This window comes from Phocoena sinus, chromosome 14 (genome assembly GCF_008692025.1).
Source record: "Phocoena sinus isolate mPhoSin1 chromosome 14, mPhoSin1.pri, whole genome shotgun sequence".
In the NCBI taxonomy this organism is placed as follows: Eukaryota; Metazoa; Chordata; class Mammalia; order Artiodactyla; family Phocoenidae; genus Phocoena; species Phocoena sinus.
The window spans coordinates 63969344-63983920 of record NC_045776.1 but is presented as its reverse complement, the minus strand read 5'-3'; the positions used below and the strand labels follow the sequence as shown (position 1 = coordinate 63983920).

At 53.1% G+C, this 14577-nt stretch overlaps 1 protein-coding gene across 1 annotated transcript; it reads right to left on the bottom strand.

The window, feature by feature from the left end:
• Window positions 1–3360: 3360 nt before the first annotated feature.
• On the bottom strand, window positions 3361–14081 carry LOC116765062 (immunoglobulin lambda-like polypeptide 5). The gene is made up of 3 exons (XM_032654173.1): window positions 13559–14081; window positions 4265–4383; window positions 3361–3795 (listed from the first exon to the last, which is right to left on the bottom strand). The coding sequence occupies exons 1-3, from the start codon at window positions 13753–13755 to the stop codon at window positions 3476–3478; spliced, it is 636 nt and encodes a 211-aa protein (XP_032510064.1). The 5' UTR covers window positions 13756–14081; the 3' UTR covers window positions 3361–3475.
• Window positions 14082–14577: the final 496 nt, after the last annotated feature.

Genomic DNA, 14577 nt, shown 5'->3' with positions numbered 1-14577 from the left:
TACCCATCCTGGTGAGGACCGGAGGGGGATCCAGACTTTGGTGCCCAGCACAGCCCGGGCACAGAGGATACTCAGTGGACGCCAGCCCTGACGTGACGTGTCCCCAGGCCACGTGCTGAGGAGCAGAAGGGACCTGGGGGGTTGAGTGGCCACAGGAAGAGAGTATCACCCTGACCTGTGTGGAAACACATGCATTGCGGTGCCCTGGTGAGTTGTGCTGACCATTAACTACTCTGTCCCCGGAGTGGACAGGGGGTGTCTGATGACCCAACCCCTCCCCTGACCTCTGTCCTGGTTGCCCCAGACAGTCTCCCTGATTCTTGCCTGTCACCTCCTCTCCCCTCACCCAGGGCCCCAGCAGTCACCTCCCCTCCCCTCCCCCAGGACTATTCCTGGCTCTGCTGTGAAGGAAGCTACAACCCCCCTCCCCCATCAGTCACCTCCCCCAGCCTTGGCCTCCCACAAGGAAGCCCCGGATGGAGAGGCTGCCCAGGGTCGCACAGCAGGCAGGGCAGGGCCAGGACAAGCCCCCTCCCCTGACCTGACACTCTTTTCTATTAGACCAGGGGTCCGCCCAACATGCCCCCATCCCCCTGCCACCCAGTGCCCTGGGGCCACCAGTCCGCAGGGGCTGTCCCGGCTCGGAGCTGAGCAAGGCAGGCCCGGTGCATCCCTCATGGTCAGTGTCCCCTCTGTGAAGTGGGCAATGGCGGCTCCGAGCCGCCTTGATGGGGACTTCAAGGCTCCCTGAGGGGCTCTGATGAGCCTCGAGACGTGCTCAGTGCCGGCTGCTGGGGGATCCACCTTGTGGGGCTGAGCAGTGGATGAAATCTTATCCCAGGTGTGCAGGGAGATGCTCCCCGGGCGGGGAGCTGACCTGGGTGATTGAGGACACGGTGGGGTCAGCGGTGGGCTCTACGGGTGTCCCCCCAGTGCATGAGCTGTTTCAGGGCAGGTGGTCCTGTCTCCTTGCTCCCAGCACCAGCCCACAGCAGTGCTCGCTGACGGTTTGCTGAATGAATGAGTGAGTGAATGGATGAATGACATGTCTCGCAGGGCTGAGGAGCCGTGGAAAGAGCTGGGGGTGGGGGGTGCAGGTCAGCCAGCAGCTCACCCTGTAACCCTGGGCAGGTCCCCCAACCCCCATCCCGCTGACAGAGCCTCAGTTCTCTCCTCTGTGAATTGGGCCCACAATACCCACACTGCTTTGCTGTATGGACTCAGAGGTCCATGAACCCCCTCCTGCCTGCCCCTACCTGCACCGAGTCAGTATAGATTGAGGAGCCAGGGTTCCCCCACCCCACAGAGCCTTAGGCTGCCTCTGATGTCCAGAGGCTGCGGGGTCGTGTGCTCAGCACCATCTCCCGGCCGGCACAGCACAGCCTCCTCGGGGCGGGAAGGTGACCTCATGAGGGGGGCCCGGGTGCCCACCGTGTGTGTGGCCCTGAGTGCCTGCGGGACCTGGGCAGCTGCCCCAGCTCCGGGAACCTCTGTCTCCTCATCCATGAGGTGAGGGGGTGGTTAGCACCCACCTCCCGGGGAGGTCTGGGGGTCACAGGAGGTAGAGCACGATCCACAGGCAGCAGCCAGCTGGGGCTCCAGCCTCATGGCAAAGAGATGACACCTGCAGCAGAGCTGGGGACGGTCAGTCCCACGACCGGGTAGAGTTGGGGTACGGAGGAGGGTGAAGCCGGGTCCCCGTGGACACCCTATTGCCAGCAAGCCTGTTACCAGCTGCGCTGAGCAGGTCTGTGGCTGGCAGCTGTGTCCTAGGTGCCCAGGCACAGGTCTCATTCCTTATCCTGACGGGAGGTGTGAGAAGCTGCTTCCTGCTGCCCCTGGGGGTCGGGAGTGTGTGGGAGATGCCCGGCGTCAGCTCCTCTCAGCCCCCACGTGCTCAGCCCAGACTGGCTGAGGTTCAAGCATTGTCCATGTGAAGGTCACGAGTGGAGAGCTGAGTGCGGGTTATCAGGGAGTGGCAGGCCTCTGTCAGGTGGATGGGGACAGGGACTGTCGTGCCAGCAAAGGGAGCAGCGGGAGCAAACTGCAGAGGCGTGAAGCAGTGTGGCCTTTGGTGACAGAAGCCCTTGGGCTTAGAGTAGGTGTTGGTGGGACACAGAGGCAGCAGAAAACGAGTCTGGGAGTGTGGGAGGAGCAGATGCCAAAGGGACCTGTACTGGGGGCTTGGTGTTTGAACTTTACCCTCAAGATGCTGCTACTGGGCCAGTCTGGCCCTGGGCCAGACTAACCCTTCCGGTGGCAGGGCACAGTGAGCCCTCACCTCCAGGAACTAGGACCAAGGCGGGGCCTCCAACAAGACAACACCCTTTCTCGGCCCCTCCCCCAGTGCCCTTACCCAGATTTCTGACCCAGAGGAGGGGAAGGGCATGAGGAAGCCAGCCCCTCCAACCCAAGACCCCTGTCCCCCATGGTCCCTCTTTGGCCCTAACAACTCTGTCGCCTTAGGCCATGGGTCCCAGGGCCAGCGACCTGGGTCCAGGTGGGCTCAGAACTCTCCAGGTGGTTTGATGCCTGGCTGGTAAGGCCTGGAGAACATTTAACCGGAGCGGGAGGGAAACAGTGCCCCAGAGCAGAAGCTAAGATCAAAGTCCCCTCCCCATGAGCCCAGGAGGAGAAGGGGCCACAGGAGGCCAGGGAGGAAGGAGGCTGGGCCCAGGAGTGGCCCAGCCCAGGGACCAGGCAGGACACAGAGGGAGAGGAATGTGGGCGAAGGTTCCCGAGTCAGTTATGCTAACAGCCATACTGGAAAGAAAGGACAAGCCGGGGGCAGGGAGGTGTGGAGGGTCCCCACCAGGGCAGGGAGGGAGGGCTCATCTGGAGGTCACCAGCCATGGGCAGCTCCGGCCAGGAAGGTGGCAGGGGGTGGGCACGGCCTTGTGCTGGAGGAGGAGTGGGAAGAAGGAGAGGGCGGATGGGTGATGTGTCCTGGTTGGTTGCCTGGGAGATGCCCCCACCAGGAGACTGTGAGCCTCTCCCTTTAGTTACTTTCTCACTGGCGCCTAGGATTCCCCACCCCACCCCCAGAATTCTGGAGAGGGTGCAAATTAAATACGAGACAAAAAAAAAAAGAAATGAGCAGAGGGCTTCCCTGGTGGCGCAGTGGTTGAGAGTCCGCTTGTCGATGCAGGGGACACGGGTTCGTGCCCCGGTCTGGGAAGATCCCACATGCCGCGGAGCGGCTGGGCCCGTGAACCATGGGCCTGTGAACCATGGCCACTGAGCCTGCGCGTCTGGAGCCTGTGCTCCGCAATGGGAGAGGCCACAACAGTGAGAGGCCCGCGTACGACAAAAAAAAGAAAGAAAGAAATGAGCAGAGATTTCTGAATAGCGATGAAAACATTCTATTGAGAGTTGATTGGGTGCAGGAGGAAGGGCTGGGGGGACCAGGATGGGAGGGGAGACCCCCCCAGGGGACCCGTGGCTCCAGGCCTCGGAGGGTGGGGGGTCCAGGGACCTAAGGGCACCCTGAGGACGCCACTGTCTTCTCCACGGTTCTCCCATCGTGCGTGACCTGGCAGCTGACACTCTCATAAGATTCCCACTCGCTGGCCGTCAGGGCCAGGTAGCTGCTGGCCGCGTACTTGCTGTTGCTCTGTTTCAAGGGCTGGGCGGTCTCCACGCCCCTGGTGATGGTGGTGCTGCCTGCCTTCCAGGCCACCGTCACGCTGCCCGGGTAGAAGTCGTTGATGAGACACACCAGGGTGGCCTTGTTGGCCTTGAGCTCCTCAGTGGAGGGCGCGAACAGAGTGACCGAGGGTGCAGACTTGGGCTGACCTGTGTGACAGAGGAGGGGGTGTGAGATGCAGGGGAGGGTCCGGGGTTGCTCACCCCCATCATGGCCTCTGTGAGTGTCCCCATGGTGGCCCTGCTTGCCTTCTCGGTCCCCGCTCCCACTCAGCCCCTGGACAGCAGACAGCCCCCAAGAAGCTGTTCCACATCACTCTTCCGGGTGACCTGGCCAAGCCGTCCCACGTGCAGCCTCAGTGTCCCTGTGTGTAACCAAAGCAGCTCTCCTCCCTCCTTATGATCCTTATCGGACCCTGGAGGTGGCTGCTCCTGCTGTTGGGGTCCTTCCTGCCGGTTACCCCAAGACCAACCTGCCTCCCCAGGCCCCAAGGAGAAAGGTGGGGGTCGGTCCTTAAGCTGGGAGGGCAGAGGGGAAGCAGCCCCCAGAGAGAAAAAACTGACTTTCCCAAGACAGCAGAGGGTGGGACAGGCTGGGAAAGCTGTGAGAGCCACTTACCTAGGACGGTGAGCTGGGTCCCGCCGCCGAAGACGTACCACGGTAACTGAGACTCGGACCAAAACCTGCCGGGCCAGCACCTGGGGCCTGTCCCCCGGGGGCCAGGATGGAGCAGGGAACTGCTGGGCATGACAGGAACAGGGCTGTAGCAGGCAGGACTGTGTCCTCAGGTTGGGGGGTTGGGCAGCCAGCCCCCCACGAGGCTGGGGCACTCCTGGGTGTCCCCATGCCCAGCCCCCTGTCTGAGGAAGGAGCCACTCACACCTTGTCACCCAGTGTGTCCCCCAACTCTGAGGCTGTCCTGTGACCACTGAATCCTCAGTGCTGATGGTGCTGCTGAGTGCCCAGTCCCCTCGGGTGGCCATGTGGTGTGGCAGAGTGAGTCCTGAGCTGGCTTGGACCTGCCTGACCTCTTCTGGCCTCATTTTAGGGCTTCTGGGTGTTCCTTCCCCCATAATTTCCCACAGTCCAGCCAGGCAGCTTTCTTCCTGGGCCTGTGGACACCAGGTCATTTGGGGGCCCCCTGCCCTGTTGTCTCCACTCATTGAGACGCAGTTCAGTTCCTCCTCTTTCATGAAGCCTTCTTGGATCTTTCAGATCATTGTCCTTCTGTCCATCTGTTTTTCCATCCATCCATCCATCATCTATCATCCATCCATCCATCCATCATCCATCCATCTATCAACCATCCATCCATCATCCATCCATCATTCATCCATCCATCCATCATCCGTCCATCCATTCATCCATCCATCATCCATCCATCCATCCATCCATCCATCGTTCCATCCAACCATCCAACCAACAATGGCTCCCAAACACTTGCCTGACAAGCAGTGTTTTACATTCTGGGACATGCCAGGGCCCTTCTGGCTCTCACACCATCTCTCCCTGAAATCTCTCAGGTGGTGGACAACAGGGCCCTCATCTGGGTCAAGTCTAAGGTCCCTCTCCAGTTCCTGTTGTACCTAATGTCTCTGCAGGATGTAACATAGATTGGCCCCTCTTTCCAGTGACTTGGTTCTCCTTGATGTCTGTGACCCCCACTTTCTTCCTTCTTTGTTTTCCCTTTCCCCTGACCCATGCATGGCTACTGATCCCCAGACTGCCTCCCTGGGTCCTCCTTCTTTGCCATCTTCCCACAATGTGCCCACATGATGAGGCTCGAGTCTATTCCAGCTCCAAGCCCTTTCCTCATCTCCACTTAAGTTGCCTACTGACCATCTCCAGCTGGACGCCCAACAGGAAACTCTAACTCACCACTTCCACATGAGACTGACCACTTTTCTCCTATTCCAGTTCTTTTTCTGTCTTTACCTTGTCACAGGTGACCATGAGTGCTCTCACCCCCAGGCCAGAGAACTTTGTCCTTAGATTCTGCGTCTAAATACTCCTTCTTAAATTTAAAAGAAGGCCCAAAATAAGAAACAACAGAACCACCCTCAGAGACTCCAAAGCCACAAGAAGTTCCAGGTTTTGCCTTTGCTGATTTAAATTCCCAACTCATACAAAGATGCAGCATTGAGTTGGGGCTCGTTAGATGCAAGAATCTCTGCCAGAGGATCAGACCAGTGTGCTTTCCACCTGCTAAGCTGGCCCAGTTAGCTGTGGTTGGTTTTGTGACGCAAATATAAGATCTTTTGCTTTAAATTTTTAGTTGTTTTAAAATTATAAGAATATTAGATATATAACACAAGTAAGCAATCTAGAAGTGCATTTAAAAAGTGCAATGAGGGCTTCCCTGGTGGCACAGTGGTTGAGAGTCCGCCTGCCGATGCAGGGGACACGGGTTCATGCTCCGGTCCGGGAAGATCCCACATGCCGCGGAGCGGCTGGGCCCGTGAGCCATGGCCGCTGAGCCTGAGCATCCGGAGCCTGTGCTCCGCAACGGGAGAGGCCACAGCAGTGAGAGGCCCGCGTACCGCAAAAAAAAAAAAAAAAAAAAAGTGCAATGAAAGGATACTGGGGACTTCCCTGGTGGTCCAGTGGGTAAGACTCCACGCTCCCAATGCAGGGGGTTCGGGTTCATTTCCTGGTCAGGGAACTAGATCCCACATGCATGCCGCAACTAAGAGCCCTCATGCTGCAACTAAGAAGTCTGTGTGCCGCTACTAAAGATCCTGCTTGCCACAACGAAGATCCCACGTGCCAAAACTAAGACCCGGTGCAGCCAAAATTAATTGATTAATTAAAAAAGAAAGGATACTAGACAGTAACTCAAAGTCTCTATTCACAGATGACATGATCTTATATACAGAGCAAATAAAATTCCGCAGGTGCGTGGTCAACACACTAGCAATGAACAATTCAAAAAGCGAAATTAAGAAAACAGTTCCATTTGCAATGGTATCGATTAAGAATAAATTTAACCAATGAAGTGAAAGACTGTACACTGAAAGCTGCAAAATGTTGTTCAAAGAAGTTAAAGACCTAAATAAATGGAAAGATGTCCTGCGTTCATGGATTGGAAGAGTTAATATTTGAAAGAGGACAATACTAACCAAAGTGATCCACAGATCCAATGCAGTCCCTATCAAAATCTCAGTGGGTGATCATTGTCACAGAGATGGAAAAGCTGATCCTAAAATTCACCTGGAATTGCAAAGGACTCCCATAGGCAAAACAGTCTTGAAAAAGAACAGGGAATTCCCTGGTGGTCCAGTGGTTAGGGCTCCATGCTTCCACTGCAGGGGATACCCTGTTCAGGGAACTAAGATCCTGCAAGCCCTGCGGTGTGGGAAAGAAAGAAAGAGAGAGAGAGAGAGAGAGAGAGAGAGGAAGGAAGGAAGAAAGGAAGGAAGCATCTCCTCAGCAAATGGTGTTGGGACAACTGGACATCCACATGCAAAAGAATGAAGTTGGACCCCTACCTCATACCATACACAAAAACTCAAAATTGGGGCTTCCCTGGTGGCGAAGTGGTTGAGAGTCTGCCTGCTGATGCAGGGGATGCGGGTTCGAGCCCCGGTCTGGGAGGATCCCACATGCCGTGGAGCAGCTGGGCCCGCTTGCCACAACTAGAGAAAGCCCTCGCACAGAAACGAAGACCCAACACAGCAAAAATAAATAAATAAATTATAAAAAAAAAAAAAAACAAAAAAACTCAAAATTGATTGAAGACCTAAGTGTAAAAGCTAAAACTATCTCTTAGAATAAAGCATAGGTGTAGATCTTCATGACCTTGGGTTAGGCAGCAGATTCTTAGATATGACACTAAAAGTACAAGCAATAAATGAAAGAATAGATAAGTTGGACTTCATCAAAATTCAAAACTTTTGTGCCTCCAGGTACATTTTCAAGAAAGTGAAACAACAACTCACAGAATGGAAGAAATAATTTGAAAATCATATATCTGATAAGGGTCTAGTATCCAGAATATATAAAGAAATCTTATGACTCAACAAAGCAACAAAAAGACAACTGATTTAAAAGCTGGGCAAAGGACTTGAGACATTTCCCTAAAGAAGATATCAAAATGACGGACAAGCACTTGAAAAGACCCTTAACATCATTAATAATTATGGAAGTGCAAATCAAAACCACAATGAGATACCACTTCACAGCCAGTGGGATGGATATAAAAATAACAATAATAAAAAAAGGAAATAACAAGTGTTGGTGAGGATATGGAGAACTGTAACCCTTGAGCATTGCTGGTAGGATTGTAAAATGGTGCAGCCACTGTGGAAAACAGTTTGGCCAACCTCAAAAGTTAAACGTAAAGCTACCACGTGACCCAGCAATTCCACTGTTAGGCATTTACCCAAAAGAATTGAAGACAGATACTCAGAAAAACACTTGACATGAATGTACATAACAGCACTATTTACAATAACCCAAAGGTGGAAACAACACATTAACTAATGAACAGATAAACAAAATGTGGTATATCCATAAAATGGAATATTGGGACTTCCCTGGTGGCGCAGTGGTTAAGAATCCGCCTGTCAACGCAGGGGACACGGATTCAAGCTCTGGTCCGGGAAGATCCCACAAGCCTCGGAGCAACTAAGCCCGTGCGCCACAACTAATGAGCCCGCGCTCTACAGCCCGTGTTCTGCAACAAGAGAAGCCACCGCAATGAGAAGCCCGCGCAACCCAATGAAGAGTAGCCCCCACTAGCTGCAACTAAAGAAAGCCAGCACACAGCAACAAAGACCCAACACAGCCAAAAATAAATACATAAATAAATTAAAAAACAAAAAAAGGAATATTATTTGGCCTTAAAAGGAATGACGTACTGACTCCTGCTAAAACATGGATGAACCTTGAAAACATGATGCTAGGTGAAATAAGCCAGACACTAGGGTCTTATATTGCATGATTTCATTTATATGAAATACCCAGAATAGGCAGATTCATAGAGACAGAAAGCAGATTGCTGGTTGCCAGGGGCTGGGGAATTGGGGGAATGCAGAGGGACGGACTGCTTTGGGGTTTCCTTTGGGGTGATTAATAGACTCAGGAAAAAGATAGTGGTGATGGTCGCAAAACATAGTGAACGCACTAAATGTCACCGAATTGTGTATTTTAAAATAGTTAAAATAGTGAATTTTGGGAATTCCCTGGTGGTCCACTTGTTAGGACTTGGTGCTTTCACTGCTGGGGGCCGGGTTTGATCCCTGGTCAGGGAATTAAGGTCCCACAAGCTACTCGGCCAAAAAAAAAAAAAAAAGTGAATTTTATTTTAAAAGAATTTTATCTCAATTTCTTAAAACACTGAAAGTACCGAGTACTGGGGAGAATACAGAGCAACTGTAACTCGTACACATTGCTTGTGGGAATGTAAAAAGTTTTAGCCACTCTGGAAAGCTGTTTGGTAGTTTTATATAAACATACACTTACCCTCTGATCAATCAAATCCTACTGCTAGGTATTTAACCAAGGAATGAAAACTCATGTTCAAACAAAGACTTGTATGCAAACGTATATAATGTCTTTATTTATCATTGCCAAAAACTGGAAACAACCCAAATGTTCCTCTATTGGTGAATAGTTAATGAACTCTGATACGTTCATAGATGGAATCCTACTTAGCAATAGAAAAGAACAAACTCTAGATAAAGGGGTTAATTGGATAATTGCAAAGGTGTTATACTGAACTAAAGAAGCCAGACTCATATGGTTACGTACTTGGAATATATTGAGCAATAAAAAGGAACGAAGTGTGTACAACCAACAGTCTGGATGAACAGCCAGAAAACTATGCTGAGTAAAGACAGTCGCTTCCAGGGCGTATATCCAGAGAAAACCATAATTCGAAAAGACACATGCACCCCAATGTTCATTGCAGCACTATTTACAGTAGCCAGGACATGGAAGCAACCTAAATGTCCATCACAGAGGAATGGATAAAGAAGATGTGGTACATACATACAATGGAACATTACTCAGCCGTAAAAAAGAATGAAATAATGCCATTTGCAGCAACAGGGATGGACCTAGAGATTGTCATACTGAGTGAAATAAGTCAGAGAAAGACAGATACCGTATGATATCGCTTATATGTGGAATCTAAAAAAATGGTACAAATGAATCTATTTACAAAATAGAAATAGAGTCACAGATGTAGAGAACAAACATGGTTACCAGGGGGCAAAGGGGGGGAGAGATAAACTGGGAGATTGGGATTGACATATACACACTACTAAATATAAAATAAATAACTAATAAGGACCTACTGTGTAGCACGGGGGACTCTACTCAATACTCTGTAATGGTCTATAAGGGAAAAGAATCTAAAAAAGGGTGGACCTATGTATATCTATAACTGATTCACTTTGCTGTCCACCTGACATTAACAACACTGTAAATCAATTATACTCCAATAAAAATTTTTTAAAAAAAGAAAAAGAACGTCGGTCCCAAAAGGGTACATGCAGTATGATTCCATTTATAGAACAATCTTGAAAGGACAAAATTAGAAAAGAAGACCAAATTAGTAGTTGCCAGAGTTAGCAGGGGCTTGGGAGGGAGAGAAGTGGGCATGGCTAGAAAGGAGTATTTGTGGCCATGGAAATGTTCTGTACCATGTCAATATCCTGGTTGTGATTTTTTATTTTACAAGACATTACCATTGGGAGAAACTAGGTGAAGGGTAGATGGGAGCCCTCTGTATTATTTCTTACAGCTGCATGTGAACCTACAATTATCCCAAAATAAAAAGTTTAATTTAAAAAAAGATTACATACTGCATGATGCCGTTTATATCTCGAAAAGGCAAAATTATAGGATCAGAAAGAGATCAGTGGTTTCCATGGTTGGGGCAGAAAAAGGGATTGACTACACAGAGGGCGCAGGGAAATTTTGGTGGGGGTGGAAATGTTCTATATCTTGATTGTTGTGAGGGTCACACAACTCTATAGTTTTATTAAAATTTATCCAACTGCTAATACCAAGAAGGATGAATTTTACTCTGTAAATCGAAATAAAACAAAAGCAGTGTGCTAGTATGACATATTGCAACCTGTTTATAAAAATCTTTATTATGTCATTACAGTTGTCAAAAAAACCGTATCAAATGACTGTGTAATACTCCCTACCATGAATGTACCGCAGTTTATTTTACCTTCCCTTATCATTGGACATTTAGGTTGTTTCTACTTCTTCCCCAGGAGCACACTTATAGTATTCAGCTGAAGTTCTGATTATATCATCAAGATAAATTTCTAGAGGTGGAATTGCTTGATTAAAAGGAATGTATGGGGCTTCCCTGGTGGCGCAGTGGTTGGGAGTCTGCCTGCCGATGCGGGGGGCGCGGGTTCGTGCCCCGGTCTGGGAGGATCCCGTGTGCCGCAGGGCGGCTGGGCCCGCGGGCCGTGGCCCCTGGGCCTGCGCATCTGGAGCCTGTGCTCCGCGACAGGAGAGGCCGCGGCAGTGAGAGGCCCACGTACAGCAAAAATAATAATAATAAAAAGGAATGTATGTTTTTATGAGTCTTGGTATGTTATTCCAGAAATTGTTTGTTCCAGAAATTCAGCCTCCTGCTGACAGTCCATGACTGTGCCCGTTCCTCCCCATCAGCACTCTGATAACGTCACTTTAAACGCACTTGGCAATTTCATAGGAGATCTTGGTACCTGGTTACCGTGGACCTCCTCCCCATCCCCAAGGCACAGGCTTTGGCCAAAGCCCCTTCTCCACGTCCCTTCTCCATTCTCTAATCTGCCCTCACAGTGGTCTCTGATCTGGAGCCATTTTTCCAAAACACAAACCTGGCACTGACAGTGCCCCACTTAGATCCCTCAATGACTCCTCATGGACCCCAGTATAAAGGACTGGGTTACAAGACCCCCATGGTCTGCACCCCGCTCTCCCTGGCTCTGGAAGCTCCCTGCGGGTCTGTGCACCTCAACTCTCCTCCTCAGCACCCCTTGCTCCCTTTGCCTGGAGCCCCTGCATCATGGGTCAGCGCCCTGGATCTGTAAGACCAGCTCGGGCATCCCCCCCCCCACATCTTATTTCTCCTAAAATGGTCCATGGGTCTGCCCTATGCCTGGACATGACCCCCTTGGTTCAGGCCCACCCTGAGACCCTGAGTGGCCTGTCGGGTGAGTGGACGTCCTCGGGGAAGACCAACTTCTTGCAGACCATCCCTTCTCTTGGACCATTTTGTTAAAATACAGGACACAGCATTCTCTTAACTGTCCAGCAAAAAAGCCAAGGGGGCATCCTGGCTCCTCCCTCTCCTGGTCCTCTCACCTCCTGACTCTGTCCAGCTCTCTGTCCCCTCTGCCCATGACAACACCCCCCTCCCTGAGGCCTCTCTAGTTCTGATTTCCCGCCCCCTCCCACCCACCCAACTCCAGTCACATTTCCTTGCAAACATCCCCCAGGACCCCCCAGATGAAGTCTATCTTCCAAGGACAGGTCCTCCACGTCTGGGCCTGGCCGCCCCTCTAGCCTCTCTCAGACCCACGTGCTGCAGCCCTGCAGACCCCCAGGCGCTTCCTGAGGGTTCTGTGCCTGTGCTGCATTGCCCAGGTGGACCCCTTGACCTGAACTCCAACCCCAGTGGGGCCCCCTCTGTCCTGCAGGCAGCGCGCTGCATGTGGCGGTTGTCGCCGGGCCCCTCTTCCCTGGACCTTGAGCTGGGGCCTGACCTGATGGAGGTCCGTCTCTCCTTGTGTTCTCCTGCATCGTGCCCTGGCTGTGCAGTCCCTACCGGACGCTGCGGTGCCGGCCCCAACCTGACACTCACAGACACCCACCCACCTCCATGGCTGTGCTGCTCGTGCCGCAGACTCCACTCCTCCTGTCCCAGACCTTCACCACCGCGGCCCCAGCATCCCTGGGGCAGGTGTCAGGCTGCAAGGCCCTCATCCAACTAGGACCCCTCACTTTGCAGAGGGGGAAACTGAGGCTCAGAGAGGCAGACTTGTCAGCCGGGTCTGTTTAGGGGATAGGGATGGGGACAGCTGGAGGCTTGGGCGTTGGAGTCAGAACCAGCTGTGTGACCTTGGGCAGTTGCCTCACCTCTCTGGGCCTCTCTCCCTGTAAATTGGGGGTGACAGAGGGACCTGCCTTGTGGGGCCACTGAGAGGGAGGTTCTGCCCCTAAATGGTCAGTGCCCATGATGAATGTGCTGCTGTGTCACTGATCATCACAAATGGTCCCAGATGCTCAGCAGTTTGTCCAGGGACCTCCCACCACAAGCAGAGAGGAGGGGGCTGGGGTCTCACAGCAGCGGCAGGGGCAGACTACGGACCCTTGCCCAGGCCTCTCTCATACAGGTGCCTGCACCCTGGTGGGCTTGGGCTCCCAGGGACCAGTCGCAGGAGGTGGCCCTTGGCTGGGGGACCCGGGGACACCAGGGAAGGTCCCCTCACCATACAGCCTCAGCCAGAGCTTGTGCCCTGGTGCTCCAGGGACCAGAGCCTTCCCAGCCAGGGGACGGGCGAGGAGGTGGCTCACCAGCTAAGAGGAGCCCCAGGGATCCCAGGATGACAGCAGCCACTGTCCCCTCCTGCCCCTGCCTCCCTGTTCCTGCTCTACCCCGAGGACCAGAGCGAGGTGGGCGAGGCGCTAGTCTTGGGTACAAAATGTAAGGGGCGCCAAAAAACTCAGTAATTCAGATAAATATTTTAATACAATATAAAAAAATAAAAATTAATGCAAACAAATCCACACTGGACAAAATGTCAACCCTTCAAATAAAGCCACCGTCTGCCCAGGCCCCTCCTCTCCAGCTGATGCTCCCTTCTCACCCCTCTCCCCTCACCCGCTCTCTGTCCCCACTCCCAGTTCTGCCTGCAGGGACCCTCATGTCCCCCCATGATTCCCTCGGCCCCTTACCTGTGCCACAGGCTCCAAGGGCTGCTTCCTGCCGGGGTTTCCTTGCGGAGGGCCGTGCTCTGCGGTGCTGGCGTCGGGGGCAGCAGGCCATGGGCGCCCACGGCCAGGCCCAGCACTATTAGAGGCCAGTTGTGCCTGGGGACACAGCTCTGACCCCTGCGGGCCTCACAGCCCAACTGGCCTGTCCTGAGCCTCATGTGCCCTCAGGTCAAAGGCACCTCTGGCCGATCCGCTGGCGTGGGCTCCCTGGAGAGGTGTCGGCAGGTGCCTCCGGCTCCCCTCTCTGGCGGTAGCCGTCCCGGTGCGTCCTGGCCCACATGGCCCTGGCCTCTGCTTGGGCCTTCTCTGTCCCTGCCCCCAGCACCCGGCCCCCTCCAGGGCCCATGGCCGTTACTCCTGGGGGCCTCTCCCAAGAGGGGCACCCGCCAACTGCTCTGCTGTGGTCGGAATCCAGGGCTCAACCGCCTCACGCTGCAGCCCTTGCCAGCCCCACCCCTGGGACCCTGGGTGGGGCACATCTGCTCCTGCCCTAGTTCCCAAGGGCGCCTGTGTAGCATCTCCCTGGGGCCTGGAGAGGCCGAGGAAGGCGGCCGAGTGCCAGCGGAAGAGGAGCGGCCGAGGCCTGAGTTCAGCAGGGTAAGGCTGGGGCTTCTCTTCCAACCAGCCTTGGGCGGGTGTGGTGAGAGGGGAGGAAACAGGTGCAGGTTTAGCAAGAAGCCGGTTTCAAGTCAGGGAATCGTGATTTCATTGTAAAATGGTGTGTTTAATGAGCTGTGTTCAGCACCTCATGGTCTCACTCCCCCCGCCCCGTCGTGTCTCACACACACACACACACACACACACACACACACACACTCACACACACACGCGCGCGCGCGCTCATAGATTTTATCCAGAGGTCACCACCACGAGCAGAGTGTCTGGTGCACAGTGGGGACTTCTGCGAGGCTCCCCTTTCCCTTTTTCGTCCAGGGGAGTCTGCCTGCCTCCCCAACATCTGGATGCATCATCGCCCAGGG